Source organism: Gambusia affinis, linkage group LG06 (assembly GCF_019740435.1).
Source record: "Gambusia affinis linkage group LG06, SWU_Gaff_1.0, whole genome shotgun sequence".
NCBI classification, from domain to species: Eukaryota; Metazoa; Chordata; class Actinopteri; order Cyprinodontiformes; family Poeciliidae; genus Gambusia; species Gambusia affinis.
In genome coordinates, this window is record NC_057873.1 from 2,243,810 (window position 1) to 2,267,598 (window position 23,789).

General features: G+C 42.9%; 2 protein-coding genes across 5 annotated transcripts; one reads left to right on the forward strand and one right to left on the reverse strand.

The window, feature by feature from the left end:
- cep295 (centrosomal protein 295) lies at positions 1-16,482 on the forward strand. Of its 3 annotated transcripts, none has more exons than XM_044119991.1 (30): positions 1-325; positions 665-865; positions 974-1,098; positions 1,175-1,268; positions 1,798-1,911; positions 1,978-2,118; positions 2,881-3,064; positions 3,507-3,701; positions 3,777-3,974; positions 4,239-4,336; positions 4,519-4,725; positions 5,593-5,669; positions 5,745-6,041; positions 6,734-7,046; positions 7,548-7,734; positions 8,425-8,601; positions 8,689-9,207; positions 9,283-9,380; positions 10,316-10,406; positions 11,086-11,277; positions 11,357-11,478; positions 11,782-12,106; positions 12,176-12,310; positions 13,345-13,775; positions 14,586-14,756; positions 15,006-15,042; positions 15,140-15,418; positions 16,057-16,153; positions 16,232-16,331; positions 16,398-16,482. In XM_044119991.1, the coding sequence occupies exons 1-30, from the start codon at positions 227-229 to the stop codon at positions 16,440-16,442; spliced, it is 5,349 nt and encodes a 1,782-aa protein (XP_043975926.1). In that variant the 5' UTR covers positions 1-226; the 3' UTR covers positions 16,443-16,482. The 3 variants fall into 3 exon arrangements, with proteins under 3 accessions (XP_043975926.1, XP_043975927.1, XP_043975928.1); XM_044119992.1 differs by having other exon boundaries at positions 11,089-11,277; XM_044119993.1 differs by having other exon boundaries at positions 7,548-7,722.
- Positions 16,483-16,517: 35 nt separating this feature from the next.
- ech1 (enoyl CoA hydratase 1, peroxisomal) lies at positions 16,518-23,212 on the reverse strand. Of its 2 annotated transcripts, XM_044119995.1 has the most exons (11): positions 23,121-23,212; positions 22,876-22,923; positions 21,483-21,645; positions 20,366-20,454; positions 19,507-19,631; positions 19,378-19,426; positions 18,765-18,829; positions 17,663-17,733; positions 17,502-17,573; positions 17,116-17,266; positions 16,518-16,778 (listed from the first exon to the last, which is right to left on the reverse strand). In XM_044119995.1, the coding sequence occupies exons 2-11, from the start codon at positions 22,910-22,912 to the stop codon at positions 16,674-16,676; spliced, it is 927 nt and encodes a 308-aa protein (XP_043975930.1). In that variant the 5' UTR covers positions 22,913-22,923; positions 23,121-23,212; the 3' UTR covers positions 16,518-16,673. The 2 variants fall into 2 exon arrangements, with proteins under 2 accessions (XP_043975930.1, XP_043975932.1); XM_044119997.1 differs by lacking the exon at positions 23,121-23,212 and having other exon boundaries at positions 21,483-21,641.
- Positions 23,213-23,789: the final 577 nt, after the last annotated feature.

A 23,789-nucleotide genomic window follows, 5' to 3' on the forward strand; every position in this document is an offset into this window, starting at 1 on the left:
TTTGTTCAACGGGTTAGAGTTCTCGAAAGAATTGAGCATTTAGCTGTTTTGTCCTTTTATTTATGACATAACTAAGGTTTTATTTCAGGCTTTAGCCGTCGGACTAGGTTACAATGGTTGCTGCGGCTCGAAAGGAACGGAATTTGGACTCTGAGAGAAGTCATGTTAGCCTAATTAGCATTCAGACTCGCTTTTGTGAAAGTGCCCGGTAGCATTTTTGAGGAAAATGAAGAGAAAAGTGTCCAAATTAAGATTGAGTCCCAACGAAGAGGCTCGTATAATACGTGAGGAGCTTGACAGGCGGAGGAAACTACGGATCCAGCAGGTAATGGTTGGTTTTACCAGAAGGTTCTGTCGCTTCAACCCAGATTTCAGTAAATATTCTGTTTGTTTTAATCCAGTCAGATTCAGTCCAAATAACTGTGCTCTTTAAAAAACACAGACATGAAATGTTAAAAAGTTATCCGTTTGAACGAATAAGCTCTATTTATAAGCTGTTCAGCTTGAGCCAGAGGAAGCATATGGTGACAGTGGAAAGAAACAACTCCCTTTTCACAAGAAGAAAAACCAAACTCAGAAAGAATGGCCGGACCAGGAGTACTTTCAGTGTTGAAACTTCATCCAGAACCAGTTTCTGACATGATGATTTGTGTTGGATGTCCAGGTGAGGGAGCAGCAGCGGCAGATTGCGCTGCACATCCGGCGGGAGGTGGAGCAGCGGAGGCAGCAGGAGCTGCGGCAGCTGGAGGAGCAGCTGAGGGAGGACTGGGAGAGGCGTCAGAGGGAGAAGCTGCACACGCTGCAGAGTTTGTATCTGGAGAGCCTGCAGCTCATCGGCCAGAGCCACAGGAGCGCCAAGGAAACTGTGAGCTAGCAGAGCCTTCCTAGCTTAGCAGTGAGAAAGACGATGCTGTGGAGCCAGAATGTGGCTAACGTAATAAGCTAATGGAAAAGTTTTATATTTCTGCTTCAGGAAGCTGAGCTGGCAGCTGTAGCTCAAAGAGAGGAGGAGCATCATGCTAAAGCAGAGGAGCGTTACCGAGAAGCTCTGAAGGAACTCAAGATCCAAAAAACTAAAGAGCAGGAGAGACAGGAACGGTGAGAGTCCTGACAGCTGTTAAATTTCAGTTTTTTGAGTTGGTGCAGAACAATAACTTCCCTCCTTCATTTATAGATCCATCAAAGCGAGGAAGAAGGCGCTGCAGACAGAGAAGGAACGATCAGCTAAAGTGGTCAAACTCCCGCCGCCTCCACCTGACCCCATCCAGGTGCTTTCCCTGCAAAATTCAACCGTTTTCAGATTGTTTTCCTACTCTGGCAGATTTATTTGGTCCAAGTTGCGGTGGCTGACCAGCACTCAAAGTTTTATCACCGTATTTTGTGGAACCATTGCTATGAAACTAAAGCTGTGACTGCAGGGCTCATTGTTTCACATATTCAGTCCACTCTTCACTTCCGTTCCAGATATCTGAAGTTTAGCATCAGATTTCTGATACAGAAAAACAGCCAAATTAACTTAAAATGTTAAGTTTTTTAACACAAAGGTAAATGTACCTGGACTACATTCAGTACAATGGTTCAGAAAGTGCAATTAGGAATTCAAAATATAATATAAAATGTCTAGATTTTTCTTCAGTATTGGGATGGAAACAGATATCAACATCGGATTGGTGTAGCTCTGGTTTTCACATTTATTGGTGGCGAAAATAGTAAATCTAACAATGCAGACAGGTGTGCTTTTCTTTAAACATCATTAGTTTAACATCATTAGTGTTGACTGTCTCCTGGTTGGAGCAGGACATCGATCCCAGGAAGTCCCACGTGGTGAAGAGGTCGGATCTGAACTCCTTCGCTACCACACGCTATCACATGCCAGACAGCGCCGTGGCGAAGGAGCCGGAGGCGCTGCAGGTCAGAGAGCTGCTGCTGCTGCTGCTTCTGTTGTCTGCCAACTCTTAGCTCTGGTCCTCTCTGCAGTCTGACGCCAGGCTGGAAGCTGACCTGGAGTCCAGGAGGCTGCAGGAGCTCCAGAGGGAGGAGGACAGGAGGAGAGAGGAGCAGCTGGAGAAGGCCCGGGTCAGAGGGAGGCAGGCCCTGAGGAGGGAGCTGCTGGAGCAGGTACACCTCCAATCCTGAAACACCGACTCACAACGACTGCTGGACAATAAATGATCCCAGTAAACATCACTATAAACAATGGCAGTGTTGTTTTGAGAGCATTTTCTAATGGCATAATAAAGCAAGTTCACCCTCTCAATAAACTTCAGTTTATTGAAGAACAATTAACACTCAAACTGGAAGACATTTTAAATATCCAAAATACAACACATCTGAAAACGACAAAACAGATAATAGAAATAAAAACCAGTCAGTTTTTCCCTCTCCTCTCACTGCAGAATGAGAAAGCTGCTGATTTTCAGATATTTCCAGAGGCAGATAAGATTAGTTTCACATACCAGTACTGGCCAATCACTGATCCTGCAGAATGAATGAAATCTGTGCACCACTAGTTTTTATCCAACACTTTAATTTTAGCAGATTAAAACCTTTTTTTGCATTACATTCTGATGTGATTTTACTTTTATTTTGTCTTTCCTTTGACTTTTGAATGTTCATCATTTACCTTCTTATTGAAATTTTCCTATATGCAACGTCTATATATTCACATTCAGCACTATGTAAAATACGACAGTAACTTTTGCTTGGTACTGATTTTTCTAACAGCCCTTTAGTCTCATTATCCAGTCGGTTGGATCTGTTCTTCTCTTCTTCTTATAGTATGTGAAGTATAGTCATGTGAACTGTTCTCACATCACCCCTCGTCTGTTCAGATGGTAGTTTTTGTGCTGCAGACGTTTTAACAGCAGCCTCTGGTTTCAGGACCGGGAGCGCCTCCTGGTGGAGCTGCAGCACCTGCAGCAGACTGACCTGCTGCGGCGGAGGCAGCAGGTGTCCCGGATGCCGCCACAGATCTTCCAGCCTCTCTACCAGAGGCAGGAGGCCAGGGAGGAACTGCAGAGGGAGCTGGAGTTCGCCTTCGAGGATATGTACACCGGAGAGAGACGTGAGGGCGGCTCGGCTGAGGATTGATTTAGGCCGTTTACACACCTGATAGTTCGGTTGACTCGGTTCAAAAACTGTACTCAAGTAAGAATAGCACTACTTCAACATGTTTTTATTAAAGTAAAAAGTAGCAAGAAATTACTCAAGTAAGACTTAGAAAGTCTTCTGATGTCCTGAGTAACTGATCAAATTATCAATCATTTAAGATTTAAACATAATATCAGACGAACCAAATTATAACATTAACTGGAAATTTTGGTATTTTAAGGACAAAAATGCCAATAATTCATATAAGTAAAAAAACCTCATTAAATAAAATCAACAGAGGATCAACTGAACCGGACTTTCTGGCCAACCGGACTGGAGTCGGATTAAAGCGGATTAGACGGGGCGGGTGTGAACGCATCCTTAGTCCTGATCATCTCAGTCGTTTCTCTTCTCAGGGGTAAAAGGTGACCTGCTGGTCCAGCTGGTACCGGAGCCTCTCCCAGCCTCATCCAGCAGCAGCCAGGACCCGGATCTGGACCCGGATCGGGACCTGGATGTCACTGTGGATGAAAACACCGAACCCGAAGCAGAAAATATTCAGATTGACTTTGGGGATGAAGTTGAAGGCAGAGAGCAGGAAGCAGCAGATGGTGAGCAAAGTTTTGACTAAAAACTCCCTTCATCTGTCGTCTGCGTCTCGTTTCACATCAAACTCTCTCCCGCAGGCGCAACCCCTTCCAGACAGGCGCTCCGGAGACTCCTGGATCGGATCCGGAGCCAAAGGACGGACTGGATCAGCAGCCGGGTTCCTGCAGCGGATTCTCCGTCCGTCGACACAGAGCAGATCCCAGAGCGAGACATGAGCATCGAAACCGGATCTCTGAGCCCCGAGGCGCTCCGTGAACCCGCCGTCCCGGCACCGAGTGCGTCTCTGTTTGCTTTGTCTCCATAGCAACGATAGACTGTCAGTTTGACGCTCTCATGACGACAATCACACAGTTTTAAGCTGCTTACATCATTTTCTGAAATCAGAAATGTTTAGGTGCTTTTCTCCAACATTAATGTTTCTATTTTTAACTGTTTCTGTTTTTTAGAATAGAATAGAATTCAACATTAATGTTTCATTGCATTGTCACAAGTACAAGTAACAAAATGTAGTTTCCTGTGTGTTTGTTTGACTCATGCAGCTGTGGAACCAGCAGAACCGCCACCCGCAGCAGAACGTTCACTTCCTGACGATTTTCTGAGCACAATCCAGGAAGCCGAAGAAGATCGGAAGAAGCGGGTGAGAGAAACGGTTAAAATGTCTTATTGTTGGCCAGTCATGGTGTCAAATTCTCCCAGGAATGAAGTTTATGAGAATGTTGCTGTTCTGAGACCATTTTTAAGTCCTATAATGATCACGTGTTGACTTGTAGGACGGAGGCTCACATTTTGAAAGTTTTCACCGTTTTGTTTGTTTGAAAGGAAGCGGAGCTGGAGGTGGAGAAGCAGCAGCAGCTTGCTCTCCTCCAGGAACTGGAGGAGCAAAAAGCCCAGCTGGAGCAGATGCTGCAGGAGGCTCAGAGGGAGAGGGAGCAGCTGAGAGCTGCTGCCCAGCAGGAGGCGCTGCCCCTCCAACCACAGGTTCCTGTCCAGGACCGCTCCCCGATCAGCTTAACCTCTGAGGAAGAAGTAGGTCCAGCAAGTCTGAACAGGATGTTGGTAGAACTACTGCAGCATATTCCCCTAAAATATTTAAAGTGTGGACAGCATGAACATGAAACGCTCACCCCTCAGCTTATGTTTTCATATTTCAATTAGTCACTTGAATTTCAGGATGTCGGCCATTTTTCTTTTTTTATTCCTTTACACCAGATAATGCCATAAAATGAGACACATTTTCATGCCTTGGATGAATTTATGTCTTTCTACTTTAAGGTAACAAAGAAAAATCAGATTCCAAACCTGAAACTGGGACTTTGCTGTTTGTGGGAGTGTTTCACCAGCTGGAAGGAAACGAGGAGAAACAGACCAAAACACAGCTGTTAGCATGAGCTTCTGCTGTCTTCTTTTATTCATTTAGCAGTTTCGTGTTAGTTTCTGCTAATTTTAATGTATTTAGATGTTTATCATTAGCATAACAAAGATTCTTGTTTAGTGAATTAGAGGTTAATGATCCTGACCCTTTGGTTAGCCGTGCTCAACACTAGCAACATCTGCTGTCGATTTTAGTGCAACAATGGCGGCCATTTTGAGGAATGTCCACCAGGATCAAGAAAATGTTTGATTTCCATGGTTCTAAATATGTGGGCTAAAATTTGGCACCAAATACATTCAAATACATACTTTTTCTTGACGACCATGGTGGCCATCTTGAAAGAAACTATTAGGAAATATGATTTATATGGGACCAATTATTTATATGTAATAATTATTGGCAAAAAATCTTGAAATTTTTATTGGCTGACATTTATTTTCCAAAAAGCAAACACCTGAGGACGTCTGCCTATAACTGACAGTCAGTTACCTGGTGCAGTGATGACTTCCTGTTTCCTGCAGGCGGTGTCTCCTGCAGAGGAAGGCGTGTCCACCAGGAGGCTCAGGCAGTACCAGCAGCGCCTGCTGGAGCAGAACAGGTGTGTAACGTTTCTCCTTCCGCTCCATCTGAAGCTCCGCTGCGTCAGGCCGACTGATCCAAGGCGATCTTTCAGGATTCACCAGAGATCCGTGGAAGTGGCCCGGCAGCGGCTGGAGGAATACCAGCGAGCTCTCCGGATCCGCCACAACCTGACCGCCGCCGCCGCCGCCGCCTTGCTGAGGCCTCCCGTTCAGCCCGCGTTCCTCGCTCCCCCGTCTGAAAGTCACCCAGCGACACCCTCATTGCCTTCAGACGTGTCACTTCCTGCTCTCAGCAGCAGCGCCGGCTCCAGCGCACCGTCGGATCCGTCCGTTACGAACCGGTTCAGCTCACTGAGACGAGACGCTGCTTCGCTCACCGACAGCCAGAGGTGGGAAGAGAATCCAAAAACTTCTCAGCTGAGAGTAAAACTACTTTAACATATTTTTACTAAAGTAAAAACAAAAAAAAGGTAAAAGTACTGAGGAACTGATCAAATTATCAATCATTTAATACTTAAAAATTACATCATCAGATGGATCAAAATATAAAGTTAAGTGGAAATTTTATTTTAAAGAACAGAATGAAAATAATTCACCTAAATAATATAATTACAAAACTTTTTTTTTTTTTTTTTCAAAATCAGTTCTTTCAATAAAAACTGATTAAACTTTAACAGAAACTCCAGGAGTTTATCTGGTTTAAACATTTTTGTTTTCATTCAGAGAGAAGAAAATCCAGAAATCAAAGAGTAGAAATACTTCAGAATCAGTTGGGCAGTAACTTTATATTTACTACAGGAACTCTTTGTATCTTTACTTGAGTAATTCTGTTAATTAAATGATCGATAATTTGATCAGTTACTCAATACTTTTTACCAAATACTTTTTATTTTAACTTCAGTAAAAATATGTTAAAGTAGTTCTACTCTTATTCAAGTACAGGTTTTGGATTCTCCGTCCAGATCTGTTCATAATAAAATCACTGAAGTAAAAAATGTAGTAAACACACCATTAAAGGTGCGTTATTTCAAAATAGTTACTTGAGTAAATGTAACTAGTTACAATCCGTCTCTGCTGGCAGAATTCTGGCGCGAGTAGCGAATCGCCTGCCGGACAGACCGAGAGCCTCGCCGGTCGCTGCAGGGCCGTACGAACCCGACGCCGCACACGGGTCAGCCAGCACCTCGGCCACCTTTGACCCCATGACCCTGACCTCCAGAGAGGCGGACCGCAGGAGACGGGAGCTGCGGGAGGCCCAGAGACGGGTGGTGGAGCAGCGGGCGGCGCTGGCGCTGCAGAAGGAGCAGCAAGAGGAGGAGAGGCGCAGAGCGGAGGAGGAGCTGCAGTACATGAGGAGGCAGAAGGAGGCGCTGCAGGCTCTGATCGATAGACGAGTCAGTGGCTTCAGTAATCAATAACATAATCACACACACACACACTGTGTGTGAATCAAGTTAATCACACAGTGATGGATTAACTGGAGTAGAAAGACTCTAAAAAGACAGTTGACAGTTGAAAATCCTTCAGAGCAGCAATAAAACCAAACCTGTATAAAAACAAAACATTTTGAATTAAGATTAAAAAAATCTTTGTGTAAAAATGTTCAACCTGGAACATTTTGCAGCTTCAGCTTCAAATTCTGTAAACATTAAGCAACTTTTACTGTCTGATTAGTTAATCAAACAATAATAATCAGCAGATCAGCGTTTCGCTGTACTGATGTCAATCCATCAGGAAGGATTATTGGGATTATTTTTATCAGGTGAAGAAATGCTTTAGACAGTCAAATATTTACTTTCTAATTTAAGAAAGAAAATATATTACGTGTTTAGTTTATTTCTAATATTGTATAAAGATATGCAGGATTTGTTCCGGTGTTTTCTGGTCGCCTGCAGAGCGGTTCTGATTCTCCCAGTGAAGCTTCGGAACCACAGGAAGCCGAGCAGAAACGGCTGCAGCTGCTGGCGACGCTGCTGAGAGCCATCGAAGAGTCGAGTGGAGGAAGTCTGTCCCACTTAGAGGAGCCGGAGGACGGAGACGAGTCCCTTCAGCTGGATGTTGGAGGACGAGGTCTCTGCCGAGGTCCAGCATCTCACAAAACCAGTTCTTATAAACGTTGTACAGAAGAGTTCTTTACAGTTAAGGCTGTAAAAGCCTTTAAATATGGACAGATTTTCCATATCAGATTTAATTTAGTCTTTGACCTTCTGTTCATTTAGAGCTGCACAGATTGAGATTTTCTGATCTCCAGTACAGATTTGATTTGATTTGTTTTTTAATAACAGACATGTCAGGTGTTATAAAGTCACAGTTCACCTTCAACCTTTACTGGTTTCTTCAGGTCAGTCAAATATGTTCAAACTGGACAGATTTGATATAAAATGTGTTGCCCTGATCCGAGGTGTGTGTGCGTGTGTGTGTGTGTGCGTGTGTGTCTGTGTGTGTGTGTCTGTGTGCGTGTGTGTGTGTCTCTGTGTGTGTGTGTGTGTGTGTGTGTGTGTGTGGTAACAGATGGATTTTAATGCCACATTCTGCTCCATTTCACCAAAACTCTCCAGAAGATCAATAACTTCGTCACGTTATAAAGAGTCAGTAGCTCCAAAAACCCAGACTGCATTTGAATTTTAATTCTGAAAGACTTTCATAATGTAACATTATTATTATTATTATAATTTAACTCCTGACTAACTCGCAGCATGATATGATCTGTATCATTTGTCCAGGTTTAATTGTTTTAAAATATGTTCTGTTCTTTCTGCTTTCCTTTCGAAGCCCCTCTGGTTCCGAGCGTCGTTCCTCCAGAACCTTCTGGACCCCTCCATCCTCCACGGATGCAGAAGCCTCCAGTGACGCGGGTCAAACTGGGTTTCAAGTGGATGATTCCTCAACAACATGAGCTCAGCGCCATCCAAGAGGTGGAGACTCCGGTTAACATGAGTCGGGTTACAGGTCCGCTTCCACGCCTTTGGTTCCAGACCCGTTTCATCCGGTATTTAAACCAAGAGAAGCTCCTGATGATGATTCTTGTCTTTTCAGACTGTAGACCCGATTCTGCTGAACGGCGGTTCGCCTTTTCTGGCCCAGAAGACGACCATCCTTCACACCTGCAGGAAGGTTCAGGATTTTTCTCCAGATCTGACCGGACTCTGGAGTCTGGTTCTGTCTCCAGCTGTCGACCCAACTCTGCTGGGAGGCGGGTCGTCTTTTCAGGCCCGGGAGACGACGTTCCTTCAGTACCGGCAGACTTCGACCTGCGGGGTCGTTCTGCCAAGAGGCGGGTCGTGTTTTCAGACTCTGAAGACGACCTGGGTTCCCGCTCAGCAGACGGGAATCTGCAGGATGGGTCAGTACATCACAGCAGACGGTCTGGACCGTCTGCTGGGAGACGGGTCGTCTTCTCAGGTCCAGAAGACGACGTTCCTTCATGCCTATCAGACGTTAACCTGCAGGATGGTTCTGTTGAGAGCCGGGTCGGGTCGGAGGCCTCCTGCCATTTTCCCTGGAGGGAGCGACGGCTGTCTGGAGCAGCAACCACTCCAGAGTTGTGTGATTCCGGTACGGATGCTGAGGAATCGACCTCTGATGAGGGAGAAGATGTAAAACTGCAGTGATGCCTTCCTGTTCTTCTAGATTCGACCATGAAAGCGACGTCAACGCCTGGTTCTGATTCTGGAAGAGGAGCCGACTCGCCCGGTACTGCAGCTCTGACCTCCAGATCCCCCTCAGAGGTAACAATGACAGTCAAACCGTGCAGTCTGTGTGATTCTACTGACAATCAGACGGATTTAACTTCATATCTGGACTTTTTTCTGCCTGTGAATCTCCTCTGAGGTCCACCGGCTGTGGACCGATGATGAAAACTAGCCAAATCTGAGCGGAGGCAGAACACGCCTCAACCGCTGATTTCGCTGGAGAAGCTTCTGTGTGTGTGTTGTTGTTGTTGGTTGTGTGTGTTGTTGTTGTGTGTGTGTGTGTGTTGTTGTTGTTGGTTGTGTGTGTGTTGTTGTTGTGTGTGTGTTCTGTGTCTCTGTGTACTGAGCGATGATGTGAAACGTCTGAACCTGAATCGTGTCCATTAAACACGTTTTCATGAGGGTTTCTACACTTGAACTGAGCTCAGTCCTTTAGTTCTGATCCTAAAATATCAGAAGTTTTAATGGTTCTGTTGGACCTCAGCACAGCACCACTATAGGTGGGTCCGACTCTGTGGTTTGGTACCAGTTGTACCTAAAGTAACAGTAGCTCATCGGACCGGAGGAAAACCCCGTGGGGTTCCTCCAGGCTCATTCCTGGGACCCTTCCTGTTTAATACCTACCTGCTCTCACTGGCTCAGGTTAAACAAGAAGATTAGTTACCATAGTTACGGAGATGACCCACAGCGAACCGAACCAGAACCAAACATGGGGAAGCAACATTCAGCCTCTATGCACCACAAAATACCAAAAATCTGAAAACCATCTGAAACTCTGAGTTTAAAGAGTTTAGAGTGATTAATAAGAACTGGAACGTCGTTTATTTTAGTCCAACTTTTTATGACTTCTCTTGATTTTTCCACTGGAATGTTTTTGTTGTTTATTTTATTTTATTTTTCCACTTTAAACCGTCTCGTTGCTGAAACTTGCATTATGAACAAAGTTGAGTGAGTCTTCAGTTTTGCCTCAGGCTCTCTGCAGGTCCGCCGGCTCCAACTGCTTCTCCTCCACCACCATCTCCAGCGGCAGCTACGTCTCCACCGACCCGGAGCAGAATGAGGGTGAGTGTCAGCCGGACCTTCACTACGACCTAAACCCGTCAACATCGACTTGAAACGGGAACATCGGCTCTTTAAAACCTGTAATGAGGCTTTTATTCTCGAAATTATGATTTATTCTAATAACTGACTAGGCGTGTCTCAATTTCTATTTGCATGATTTATTATTTTTCTCTTTCTGCCAGAAACTGGATGATAAGTTTTCAGTCTGGTGTTTTGGTCTCAAGCCTTTATTTTGGAGGATCATTTAGTTTTCCAAGGCTTCATAATTAGTTTTATTGGCTGTTTCTGTGTTATTTATTTTGGATATTTAAAATGTTGTCCAGTTCCAGTGTTAAATGTTTGTTAGAATTTAAAGATTATTGATCTTTGGGAATGACTTCTTATTATCATTATATTACTTTAAAATGATCTCAAAACAACAATATTATCATTTATTATATTATCAATATTATTCTCAACTTCTGGGACAATTTATCATCCAGCAAAATGTATTATTGTGACTATTTATTGCTACTTGTTTTTTTTAATTATGACTTTTTAATTGTTAATTTTGAATAAAACTAATTTTGGCTTTTATTCTAGTAGTTATGACTTCCTGTTGAGCTTTTATTTTTCCTCTCGCTGTGGTGCAGAAAACGTGTCTAATTGTTAGAAATGATCGCTAGCTTCCTGTTTTCAGCAGACGACCGTCGGCTCTCCAACCCGACTGGACCGGGTTCTGGTGCCGTTTCCTGCGCGGGTTTTCGGGACTCGTCCGTCTCCGCCGGTCCGCCTGTAGACTTGGTGTTTAACGACAGCGTCATCCAGCGCATCATCGATAAATACACCAGAGAGCTCGACGTCTCGCTCAGCGCCGCTGGAACCACTACAGGTCCGGATCCAGTTCCCTCTCTGCCCGCCTCCGGCCCGGTTCACGTCTAGATCGATAAAAACTCTCCCGTTGGTCTCAGACAGCGACGCTCTGGAAGAGTCCGGCTCTTCGCTCTCCCAGCCGTCCAGGACGGAGGATGAGACCTCGGCTCGTCGTCGGGACGTCCGGCGCCACCCAGCGGCCCGTCAGAACCCAAACCCGGTCAGTCACTCATCCATGAAACCAGCAACCAGGTTCAGATCAATCAGAAGATCTGATCCGTTTATCTGATAAATCAGCTACATGTAATCAGAGCATCAGAGAGCAACTTCCTTCTTCACCAGATGGAATCAAGATGGAGGCGTCAGATTTCTCTTTGGCTGAAGACCAGGAGCCATTTCTGCTGCTAACGCTAGGCTAGCACATTAGCTTTGGTTGCATTTACCCAGAATGCCCTGTGCTCTTTTCCACTTCCTGCTCCTGAAGCGGATCTCAGATGGATCTGAGCGTTTCTGCTGTTTTCAGGAGCAGACGCCCCCGGGTCATCCCGCCCTGGAGCAGAACCCGTCCTGCTTGGCTCCAGAGAGGCTCTCGGTTCTGGAGCGGTTGGTCGGCCAGCCGTCGGCTCATTCCTCCATGATCGGTGCCAGGCCCGGTCCACCGGATCGGAGCGGCTGGGACTCCACTCTGAGCCGGATGATCGGCCGCCTTTCCCAACAGTCCGACTCTCCGGGTCCGGGTTTCTGCTCTAGTCATGACACGTCGGAACCGTCCTGGTCGGATGAGATCCGGATGAGGGTTCTGGTCGGAGAGCTGCAGGTCTCTGCCGATCAGCACCGTGAAAACTCTGGTATGCGTTTTATTCTGGATCATTTCTGGTTTTTACTTTAAGATAATTTAAATGAATGACCGAATTCAGGCGAACGAAGTTCTGCAGCCGAGTCCAGAGAACCATCAGGACTGCAGCGTCACCTGGCTGGGAGTCCGTCCGCCTCGAACCCGGGGCTGCAGAACCGAGCCGGTCTGGAGGAACTGGACCCGCACGGCACCGACGGTGAGAGAAAACGTCAGGAGCCGTTTCTCATTTGAACCCGATTCCAGTCGTTTGGTTTTCTGGGTTCCCTCGGTTCATCATCAGCCTGGCAGACCGCCAGGATTAACCGGCTCCCACCAGGATTAACCGGCTGTTTATTTAAAATATTGTTTTTATTTACCAGCAACAGCAAAGACGGATTAAAGGAGCAGTTTTATGTAAAACCGACTTTTTTAAGCTTTCCATATTATTTTAATGTTGATCCCAAACAACATTAAAATAACATCCCCTTTGATTCTTTCATGCATGTTTGAGAAATCATTTAGTCTCCATGGCAACCATGCAGCTGTGTGGACCTAGCCCCGCCTTCGAGGCGCAGCTCCTCCTCAGAGCTGCAGTTTCCAAACTCCTGCCTCACAGAGCGACCCTGCACTGAGATCCTTCAGACTAGCCAGCAGCAATTAGCAAACATTCTGGTGGATCATCTGCTGTTCTCATCATAGAAGGATGTTTGTGGGAAACGTAGTTAAAGGGTTAACAGAGGAGTCGTGTTGGGGTGACTTCCTGAAGACGGAGCTTCAGAACGAGCTGGAGATTTTATGACTTTAAAACCTGATTCTGGATCAGAACTAAAACCTGATGGAGGGACAACAAATCCGGTCTCCACCAGGGAAACCAGGAGATCAGAGACAGAGTTGATCTGGTCACCTTATTTTAGCAACTGATTGATAAATAGAGAGCAAAAGGTGATTAAAAGGATTTTTTTCTGAATTTTAACCAAGTGAAGCTAAAACTGGGAGAGCAGATTAATTTTGTATTATTTTTTATCTTAAATGCAAAATGTAAATTTATTTTTTGCACACTTTGTTTAATCTGTGTTGTTTTAGCAAATTGCCTTTTGAGTCTGTTCTCTCCAGATATCTATTAATTGATTGCAGAAATAATCGTCAACTAATTTAATAATTGATTAATCAGTTAATCGTTTTAGTCTTACATTTTTTATTCTTCAGAAATAAAGTTGGACTGAAACGACTCGTCTTTCTCTCTCCACTCAGCTTCGTTCCACCTGCTGCAACCAGAAATCACCCAGAACGAAACCGCTGACCCCTCTGTGACCTTTCAACCTCCTGACCTCAGCACCTCAGACTGTCCATCGCTGGAGCAGCTGAGAGCGGAAGAGACGGACGGCTGCAGAGACGTTCAGGAGTCTTTCTCCCAGCTCGTCATCTCCGAATGCCTCCAGCAGGACTCTGTCCTGACGCCGCCCCACCTGTCCCCCGCCCCGGGCACGCCGCCCCACTTGTCCCCGGGCACGCCGCCACGCCTGTCCCCGGGCACGCCGCCCCGCCTGTCCCCCGCCCCGGGCACGCCGCCCTGCGGGTTCCGGGAATCGTCCACTTTGGGCTCGTTGGAGACAACATCCTCCAGAGTTTCCGTCCCAGTCGGTGAACGTCGGGAGGATTTCTCCACCTCAGAAATCTCACCGGTATGTTTTCATCTGACTGAAGTAGAAAACAAGAATCATTTTAAGTTTCGTTCAGGGGCAGATAATCTAAAACATCAGATAATTTTAATACATGAATAGAAGCAGCAGCTAGCGTAGCGCTGGGCGTTATGCAGAGCTGGAGAGTAACTAGTTACATTTACTCCATTACATTTACTTGATACGGTTTTGGGGAAAGAATTTACTTTTAGAAGTATTTTTAGCATGCTGTACTTTTTACTCTTGACTAATTTTATGATGAAGTATTTTTACTCTGACTTCAGTAAATTTCTGGATTTTCTTCCCACTGAATGAAAAACAAACCAGAAATTCACCAGACAGACTCACAGCCGCAGCTTCTGTTAAAGTTTCATCAGTTTTTATAGAAAGAAACTGATTTAGAAACATTTTCTTTTGCCTGATTAAATTTTTTTTGTGATATGAGTACGTTGTAATTTTTTACCTTAAAACACCCAAATTTCCACTAAACTTTATATTTTGGTGTGATTGTTAAGATTAAATGATTCATGCAGGGATAAAATTCTCCTTATTCATCAGGAGAATCCCCTTTATAGAACATCTGCACAGAAAGCTAGCTAGCTTCAGCAGCTATTAGCATCTAGTTAGCGGTAGCCGCAAGTGGCTTGAATCACAGAACGCAGCGAACATGTCTGCGCACGACTCAAAGTTTTTTTTCTGGCAACAGTTGTTGCCCACAAGATGGAAAGTTTGTACACCCCGCTTTAACCGAACCGTCTGAGTGGATCTGGCCCGGATTCTGGATCTGACCCGGGTTGGTTTCTGGTTCTGTAGGAGTCGGACGGGGAGAGGGGCATCCTGGAACAGTCTCAGATCACGCTGGTGAGTCTGACGGACACGACGCTCCAGGACGCGGTCGCCACGGACGACGAGGAACTACAGGACAGCGACGGTCCAGACAGCATCACTGATGGACAGGAAACCATGGAAACGGAGCCAACAGAGGTTCATGCATCTCGGCTTCATGTCAAAGCTGCAGCAACTTTAAAGAAAAAATGTTTTCACATGTTTGTTAAACTTATCACCAGAAAAATACTGAATATTAATGAATATTGTAGACAGAAAAAAATTAAATTAGTCTCAGAAATTCTAGGTTTGTGTTTCAAAAGTAAAATATTTGCAAGAAAAACGTCACAACGTGATGACAGTTTGAACAAATAAACATTTTTATAACCTGCAAACTGTGTCCACCAGGGGGCAGAATCCAGGTTGGCTCACCAGACGCCATCAGGTACAGCAGACCAGCTGCTCGGTCAATCAAAGCATCATGTGAGGCGTTAAAGCCGCCATCTTGATTGTGGCCGCCATCTTGTTGGTCCCGTGTCCAGCGTTCCTCCTGGAGTTCCTCTGGAGTCCCGGCAGGAACCAGCAGGACGTCTTCCAGCGGCGGCGCCGGGCTCTCATGCAGCGGTCCGACCGCCGCGTTCAGGAGATCAAAGCCAAGCGGGCCGCTGCCAGGAACGGAGCCCCGAGTCGGGTTCTGGTCGAAGGAGTGGACCCGGGTAGAGCCGCGGTCCAGACCGTCCCCAGGAAGGAGACGGCAGAGTCCCAGAGTACGACTGAGGACAGGAAGAGAGTGGAGAGGAAGCTCCGCCCACCTCCACCAGGTAGAGCACCTACGACTTTAATCAGAACATTTTATTCTGTTACGACTTCAAGATGTAACTTTTTATCGTATCATTAGGATGTTTGTTTATTGCATTATGACTGTTGTACGATTTTTTATATTATTTCAATTTTCTCATCTTGACTTTTTGTCGTTTGACTTTATTCTTATTACAACTTTTTTTTCTCAGATTATTAGAAATTTCCCAGAACCGTCTCATAATTTTATTAGCTGATAGAGCATCTAAAATTGTACTTTAATAAGAGTAGATCTACTGAGTAACTGATCAAATTATCAATCATCTAATATTAATATCCGTTTTTTGTTTTCAATATAAAGCTAATTAATCTTTAACAGAAGCTGCAGCTGTGAGTCTGTCTGGAGAATTTCTGGTTGAAACAGAAACAATTTTACTCAAGAGTAGAAATAAAATCAGTCAAAAAGTAAAAATACTCCTGAATGAAAACTTTTTCCAAAAAGTTACTCTGGTAAACTGAGTGAATGTAACTAGTTACTCCCCAGTTCTGGTTCCTGTTCTGCAGATTTTTGTCGTTATTTTATTTTTTTCCAGCCCGGTTCTGATTCGTTCCTCTCCAGACGTTGTTCTAACTGAATTTTGCAACCCGGTTCTTCTCTCAGCTCGCCGCTCCAGTCCTCAGATCGGACCCGACGTTCGGATCAGCGATCCGGATCAGAGGAAGCGGAACCTGTCAGAGATGCACCAGCGGACCCAGAGGTACCGGTGGGCCGAGGCGGGCCGTCTGCGCTCTGAGCAGAGTGTGTGAGCGCTGTGTGTGTGTGTGTGTGTGTTTAGGCTGTACGAGCAGCTGGAGGAGGTGAAGCAGCAGCGCGCGGCCCGCAGCCGGCAGGAGGACTGGGCCAGGAACCGGCAGAGGGCCAAGGAGTTCCACAGGGTAGGAGCGGTTCCGCCTCCGGGTTCCTGCAGCAGAACCGCAGCTCACTCTGATTTCCCTCCACAGAAAACGCTGCAGAAGCTCCGAGCCAAGCAGACGCCAACGTTTTAATTTATCACCTTTATTTAATAAAAACTCAGATTGTTTTAAAGATTCGGCTCAGACTAATGTTTGGCAAAATAAACATTCATTCAGATGAGTTTATTAAATAAAAATAATTGGTTTGCAAAAAGAAACCAAAGTTCTAAAGATTAGAGAACCCAAAGCGATCATCCAGGAGGTCGGAGTTAATCTGGTGGGTGGAGAGAATAATCTGGAGATTAAAACCGTCGACAGCGAGGCTCAGAGTTTGGAGAAAAGTATCTCTTTGGGGCTTTTCTTCTCCATGGCGCCCTGAGCCGATTTCATCACATCCTGCGTCTGCAGCATGCTCATGTTCCAGGCCGCCTGCAGAGACCAGACAGCAGAAACTGCAGCCAAACTTTTATTTTATACCATCAGCATCACCAACACGAAAACCCACAAATCTACGAAAAATAAAACATAAAAAAAACTAAACGCATCAAATAAACAAACAGGAATATTATCTGATATGAACTTTAAAAAATAATATGACAAAATAAAACAAATTAGCCTGAATATATTAATATAAAATGAAAAAAAAATAATTTAAAATAAAAATATTAAACTAATAAAGACAAACAGGCCAAATGAACATTATTATAAACTTTAACATGATAAACGGAGAATGTTTGTCAGTAAAAGCAGCAGGGTGTCCATGCACCATGTAGTCGAGTCCCTCGGCGACGCTGTGATCTCTGGAGTAGATCAGGTTGATTTTGGTTCCCTGCACGGCCACCGGGCTGCGGGCCGCCATCTCCGCCGCCATCTGCAGCGCGCCGGCCATCATGGCGTCCTGATCTGGAAACACTCGGCTGCAGCAACAACAAGCGCGTTCAGGATGCAGCTTAAAACGGGAGTCACAAAATAATCATCGCTGGAATTATGTCAAATTTACAGAAAATAAAGTCTGGGAAAAAATACGAGGAAAGTTTTCAAAGTGATAAAAACTCAGTGGTCTGTTTTCCTGACTGTATTTATACAGACTTTGGTTCTTTACATTTAAACTGTTTTGTTACAGATCCGTTATTTTTAACCTTCGGTTTTTACCTGACCAGTCCGCTGCTCTTGGCCTCGTCGGCGTACATCTTCCTGGCGGTCAGAGCCAGCTCGTTCACCAGGCTGCACAGACCACACGTGACCTTTGAACTCAGGGTTCCTGAGTCCGAAACCAGCCGACCAGAACCGGGTCGGGTCGGGTCGGGTTTTACCTGCGGCTGCCGATCACTTTAGGAAGCCGCTGCAGCGTTCCTACGTCCGCCGCCAGACCGATGTCCACTTCCTGTGAAACCGAGACGGAGACGCTGAGGAAACGGTTCGGATCAGACGGAACCGCTCAGAACGTTCCCAACCATCAAGACTGAGCTGCTAAAAGTAAAAAACTCCAGAGAAACTGAGGTTCCTTCACCCACACGTAGCTCAGTCTCTACAAAACAAACATGTCCGCCACATATCGAAGGAAAAACTAGAAGCTGAAATGGTTTCCAAAAAGGTTCTCATCCACATAAATAGCAGGTCAGTGTTGCTCTAAACATGCCAACCCATAGGGGGCAGTGCAGCACAGAGCTAAAACCTGTCAGCCAATCAGATTGCTTCAAAACGACCACAACTTCCTGTTGGGAATTAAACATGGCGCCAGGAGGATCAGTTCAATACTTTACTGGAATAAAAGGTAATTAAAACACAAAACGATTTGAAATTGTGTCAAAGCAACATGTTGATATATTAGCATCATTTGTCCCAGAATGCAATGCGCAGGACACTGAATTTCTGCCCTGCCAGAATGTTTTGAGTTTCTCTTGGAAATTTTCTAGAAAGACATTTTGAGATGAATCTCAAATATTTTCTTAAAATAAATCTTAAATATTTAGATTAACCTCAGAAATTTGCTTGAAAATGAAAAAAATTGAGTTTGAAGGAAAATTGTTCAGATCTTGATTAAAGTCAGAAACTTTCTAGACATTTCCATGATTGAAAAGTCAAAGATTTGCTAAACAGAAATTGATCTCAGAAATATTACAGAATATTTTTTTAGTTTTTAGCTAAAAACTAAACTTTTCAAACATGAAAATGTCATTTCTGGAAAACTTCTGAGATTTCTTTTTCTAATAAATTTTAAACTTCCAGAGTTCAGAAATTAATTTTTTTCTTGAAAATTATCATTAAAATTTCTCACTGCTTTCTCAAACCTCCAGTCTGTTTGTTTTATAAAAATATTAAACTGACTTTTGTGTGGATGAAACTTAAAAATGTTTGTTTTCCAGATTTCCGGCTACATTTAAACGACTCCAGAGTTTTGATGGGTTTTCTGACCTTGACCTGGAACCAGGCGTCCTGGGTGCAGAGCCGAATGTCGCAGGCGGTGATCAGGTCCACGCCTGCAGGAAGAACCGATAATTAAAGTGTTTCCAGGCCGGTTTCTAGTGCAAACGTCTCTGTGGACTTGAAATAAAACAAAACTAACAGAAGTCATTTTTCAAAAGAATATAGGAGCTTCTTTACGACACAAATTTCTCAATATTGATAGAAAAAACCTTCAGATTATTTTATTTTATTTTTTCCATAAGTGAAATAATTTGGCAGTGGAACTAGAACCTTTTCATCAAAATTAAGGGATTATTAACTTTAAACAAGCTCCTATTCCTTACTTGTAAGTTAGTTTTGTCTTATTTCAAATGTACTAAAAATACTAAAAATACTTGGAAAGATTTTATTTTTTACAGTGAAGGACTTTCTCCATCCAGAATAAAAAACTCAAATTAATAAAATGTTTGTAGTTTCAGATTATGTAAATTTAACTGTAAAAAAAAGAAGTTAAATCTAATTGAAGGTTTCTTTGATCAGGTAAAAATAAGAAAAGATGTCGTGTCTTTGCTGCGCTTCTCGCTGCTGGATTTTAAAGTCGGCCATCTTGATGGCGTCCTACCTCCTCCGATGCAGGCTCCATGGACCGCCGCCACCACCGGCTTTGGACACTGCAGCAGAAGAAGAAGAAGAAGTGAACCCTGAGCGTTTGATGAACCTTTCTGACCGCCGGTCCTCTCGCAGCGTTTACCTTCTCCAAGACGGAGAACGTCTCCTGGTACCTCCTGATCAGCTTCCTGAGGTTCCAGGCGATCCGCGCCGTGTCGTCGCCCTCCGGCTGCAGAATGTCGGCCGCCATGTCCATCAGGTCGATCCCTGGTCGGCGGCAGGTCAGACCAGATCAGAACCCGGCGGCGGCATCGTGCCGTCGCCCACCCAGAGTCAGCTGTGCCCTCTGAACTGGAGGCTGTTTATTTTTACCTCAGAGTGGCCATCTGTCTGTTACTCCTATCTCAGTTTCATCCACTAAGGAGGGGGAGCACAAACTTGTCGATAAAACAACCCGACTTAAAATCAAACTAATAAAGTAACTCGATTTTTAATATCGATCCAAAACCTGAAGGGATTTTTTCGGCTGCCTGTCAGGAGCTTCGTAGCTGGAAATAAAGGAGAACATTACTGCCAAAAACTTAGAAACTCTGATTAAGTCTCAGAAAAATTTATGACGTCTGAAACTCAGAAATCTCCCAACTTTTTTTCTTAACCTTAAAAAACTTCTTGCATCCTTGTTCTTTTTTCTAGAAATTTTCTGAAGTTCATCTCAATTTTTTTTCTTTTTTTGTAAAATTTGTGAGCAGTTTTTGGCAGAAATTTACTCTTCCTGTTTTTATATCTTTCCAGTGGCATTAATGCACCGTCACACTGGAGCAGATTGAGTTTTACATTTAAAGAAACTTCAGAGACTGGAAACAGATTCTTAGGTTTCTGCAGCTAATGTTTCCACTAATCTGAGTATTTCCTGCATCTCACTGTTTATTATGTATTTTATACGAAAAGTTACATAAACATATTTCTATTAGAGGCCCGTTTACAGACAGACGGACGCTCACCTGCTGTGAAGGTCGTCCCCGCTCCAGAAATCAGCACCACCCTGCAGGCCTGGTCATCAGAGATCTGCTGGAAACACTCCACCATCTCCCTACGACGGGAAAAAACCTCCATTTGTAACGAAACAATAAAATGATCAACAGCTCGTCTCAAAAGGACAAACTCTTAACTAAATTCATAATGAATGACTTATTTTTAGCCTTACAAAGAATTAAAACCCGAGATTCAGTGTCTCAGAGCTTTAGAAAACTGTATTCACAGAAAGTTGAGTGGAAGGAAAAAATACACCACCCTTCAAGAATTTGGGGAAGCTTGAGAAATGTGTTTGCACCAGCAGGGTTTCCCACCTTAATATTTTACTAGTTGAAAATAATTTCTAAACTTTATTTGAAATCCATTAAAGCCCCTTAAGGTCGGGGTCAAAGGTCAGCAGCGTTTGATCTTTAGCCTCAATCCAGATAAATAAAATTAATTCAGTCGTTAGTGTTACCCAAACCAAAGTTATCCAGAGTCGCCTGGTTTGAGTGAATTTATGACATTTTTTACCATAAAGTTAATATTTATTACAGTTTTTTAGAAGCTGTTATGGCAGAAAATAGATTCTTGGTTTAAAACTGGATCTTAAAAATGATTAAACTTTTTGTTTCTGAATTTAGGGTTAAAAAACACAAACAACATTTTAACTGATTACAGTCGGACCCAACAGGACTTTCTTGTAAAATTAATTCCCAATTTAAATACAGAATATAAAAAAAAAGACAATTTATGTAAACTATAAAATAAAAATTATTACGCTGAACTGGCAGATATTATTTAACAATAACAAACTTCTACTTTCCATTTAATCGATATTTAATGTGGCTCAAAAATAAAATCTCTGATTTTTTCACATTTCATCTGATTTTAAGAATTAAAAAAATCTAAAAATGAAATTACAAATGATGGAAGAAATTCTCAGAAAGTGGGTTTTATTTGAATCCTTTCTGTGAACTACGGAGAAAACCACAGGCTGGCCAAACATTTGGTCAAAGAGTTGATAAGAACTCAGAGTCCAAATAAATAGAAGCTGTAAAACACGCTTAAACAAGATGGCCGCCCTGGAAGCGGCGCCCGTCTTGCCTCCAGAAGGCTTTGTTCATGGCGTTGCGCTTGGCGGGTCGGTCCAGCTGGACGTGCGTGACGAACTCGGCCGGCCGGCTGACGGCCAGCGTGGTGAACTGCGCCGGGGGCCCGTCTGAGGACGACATGGTTCTGACCGGGCCGGGTCGCCACAACCTGCTGTCTGAACGACAAAAACATTTCATTGATTTATTCACAGAGAAAAGCTGACCTTTGACCCAGCTGAGGAGACAAACTGCGTCTCATTTAAGTTTAACATGTTTTAAAAGAATAAAACTTATAAAAACAAAAAGATTCTGATCCAGATCAGGAGTTTAAATCAGGTGTTTTACTTCACTTATATTTTAACAAATGAAAAACTTTGTTTACTATTTCTCTCATCTGTGAAAATATTTGCTAGTAAAATAGTTTCTCAATGTGAATTTATTCATTCCTTTTACAGATTTGCTGTTGATCATTTGTTACTTTCAGTTCATTCTTTATGTTATGGAATAATATCAGTATTTTTCTCATGTAAACTATTAATCAACTTTGTTTTTTTGATGAAAGAAATAAATCTCTAAAACTCTGAAAAAAGCATCAAAACTTTTCACCACATGAACCAAAACATTTGAGTCAAAAATCAGAACTTTGATTTCTCTTTTTAAACATAAGTATTTAAAAGTTTTCTGTTTTTACTTTAACAACTATAATTTTAAAAAGCAAAATAAGGAGGTCATATTATGGTAGAAAAACACTGTTTTACAGTATATTTGAAACAAAGTCTTAAATGTTGGTTGTTTTCTTTTATTCTCAGCAACAAGAACAGATTATGTGTCGCTCGTTTTTCTAAAAAATATCTTGCTTTATTTTGCTCAGTTCACCAAACATTTGAGGAAAACTCACTGGATGTTTGTTGTGAAATCAAATAATTGCATCACACATGGTTGACTAAAGATCAATATGTTGTGTTTTATCTTTCACTTTTAATAGATTTGATTCATCTGTAAAATGTGCAACTGCATCAACGACCAAAATGGAAGATCATTTTTGTACTGTGACAGAGGGCCGCTCAACTTCACTGCAAGGCCTTAAATGGCCCCCTATCCGCACTTTGGACACCCGTGGAACAAGGTCTACCTGATTTTAGATTTGTTGTTAAAAATATTGTGTTAATTTTAAGAAAACACTAAGAACTCTGACTCAATCCGTAACCTTGACCTTTCACCTACATTCAATTTAAAGCTCGTTTCTTTCGGTTGTTAAATTGATTTTAGAACTTAAACTCCAATAAAAACATGAGGAGATGACCGGAAACTCTACATGTTTATTTTTTAACTATCAAGGACACAAACTGCGAGTTAATAAGTCAACATAAATGAGTTAATAAGCCAACATGAACAGTTAAACTTACATTTAGGCAGAGCTGATCTGAAAAAGACCGACAGCATCGCCCTTTGCCCTGCAAACACCGGATGTTTTCAATGTGATAAAACAGACATTTAGAAACATCACTGCTAGCTAGCCTGCTAACTAGCATGGCTAATGCTAACTAAGACTAACTAGCTAACTTATCGAAACTCTCCTCTGCTTCACTGGTTCACCTCCAGCTAAATGTTAAACAACACAACAATTTATGTCTAAAATTAAATAACAAACCTGAACGAAACTTTTAGAAACGGTTCCCCAGCTACTGAAGCTTCTAATACGGTGGCTGATGAGGCTCACGTAGCGTATAGAGAAACTCGAACTGATCTGTTGAGTTTTACTATTAATACTGTTAAGTTATGAATGTTAAAATTAAGTTATTTATTTACTCAAAATAAAAAACTAATAAAAATTATTTTTGTAGAAATTTCTTAAAAGTAAACTGATATTTTCAAAGAATATTTCCATGAAATGTCAGCTCTTCAACCTATTTAACTTTAGTTAAGTAGAAAACGTGTATGAATGGAAATTAAATAAAATGAGATTAAGCAGTTTCATAATCATAGTCTGCAGCCAGCCGGTTCAAAAAATAATGAATTAGCACATAAACTTCCTCTTGTCTAAAATAAACAAAACATGGATAAAATATTGAATCTATTGTCCTGATTTCAAGTCCAAGAGATCAATCAGCACAACATGCTCTACTGCTCTTCCTGCCTTTATGGGATTTAATCTTAACATTTAAGTTTTATCCAAGTTTCTTTTTCTAGACAATGTCTTAATTTGAAAGGTAGATTTTTTTTAGAATAAAAAATAAAATATAAATATAATAAAATATATTAACAAATGTTAATCTTTGAAGTTTTTTACTATAAAACTTCTGGGATAAACTTTAACATT

Bases quoted from the DNA above. Each gene is read 5' to 3' on its own strand.
- ech1 (XM_044119995.1), bottom strand. From the start codon at position 22,912: ATGCTGTCGGTCTTTTTCAGATCAGCTCTGCCTAAAT. The intron at 21,646-22,875 runs GTAAGTTTAACT...TTTGTCGTTCAG, and splicing joins CAGATCAGCTCTGCCTAAAT to ACAGCAGGTTGTGGCGACCC. The intron at 20,455-21,482 runs GCAAGACGGGCG...TTCCCGTCGTAG, and splicing joins ATGAACAAAGCCTTCTGGAG to GGAGATGGTGGAGTGTTTCC.
- cep295 (XM_044119991.1), top strand. From the start codon at position 227: ATGAAGAGAAAAGTGTCCAAATTAAGATTGAGTCCCAACGAAGAGGCT. The intron at 4,337-4,518 runs GTGAGAGAAACG...TTTGTTTGAAAG, and splicing joins AAGAAGATCGGAAGAAGCGG to GAAGCGGAGCTGGAGGTGGA. The intron at 7,047-7,547 runs GTCAGTGGCTTC...GGTCGCCTGCAG, and splicing joins AGGCTCTGATCGATAGACGA to AGCGGTTCTGATTCTCCCAG.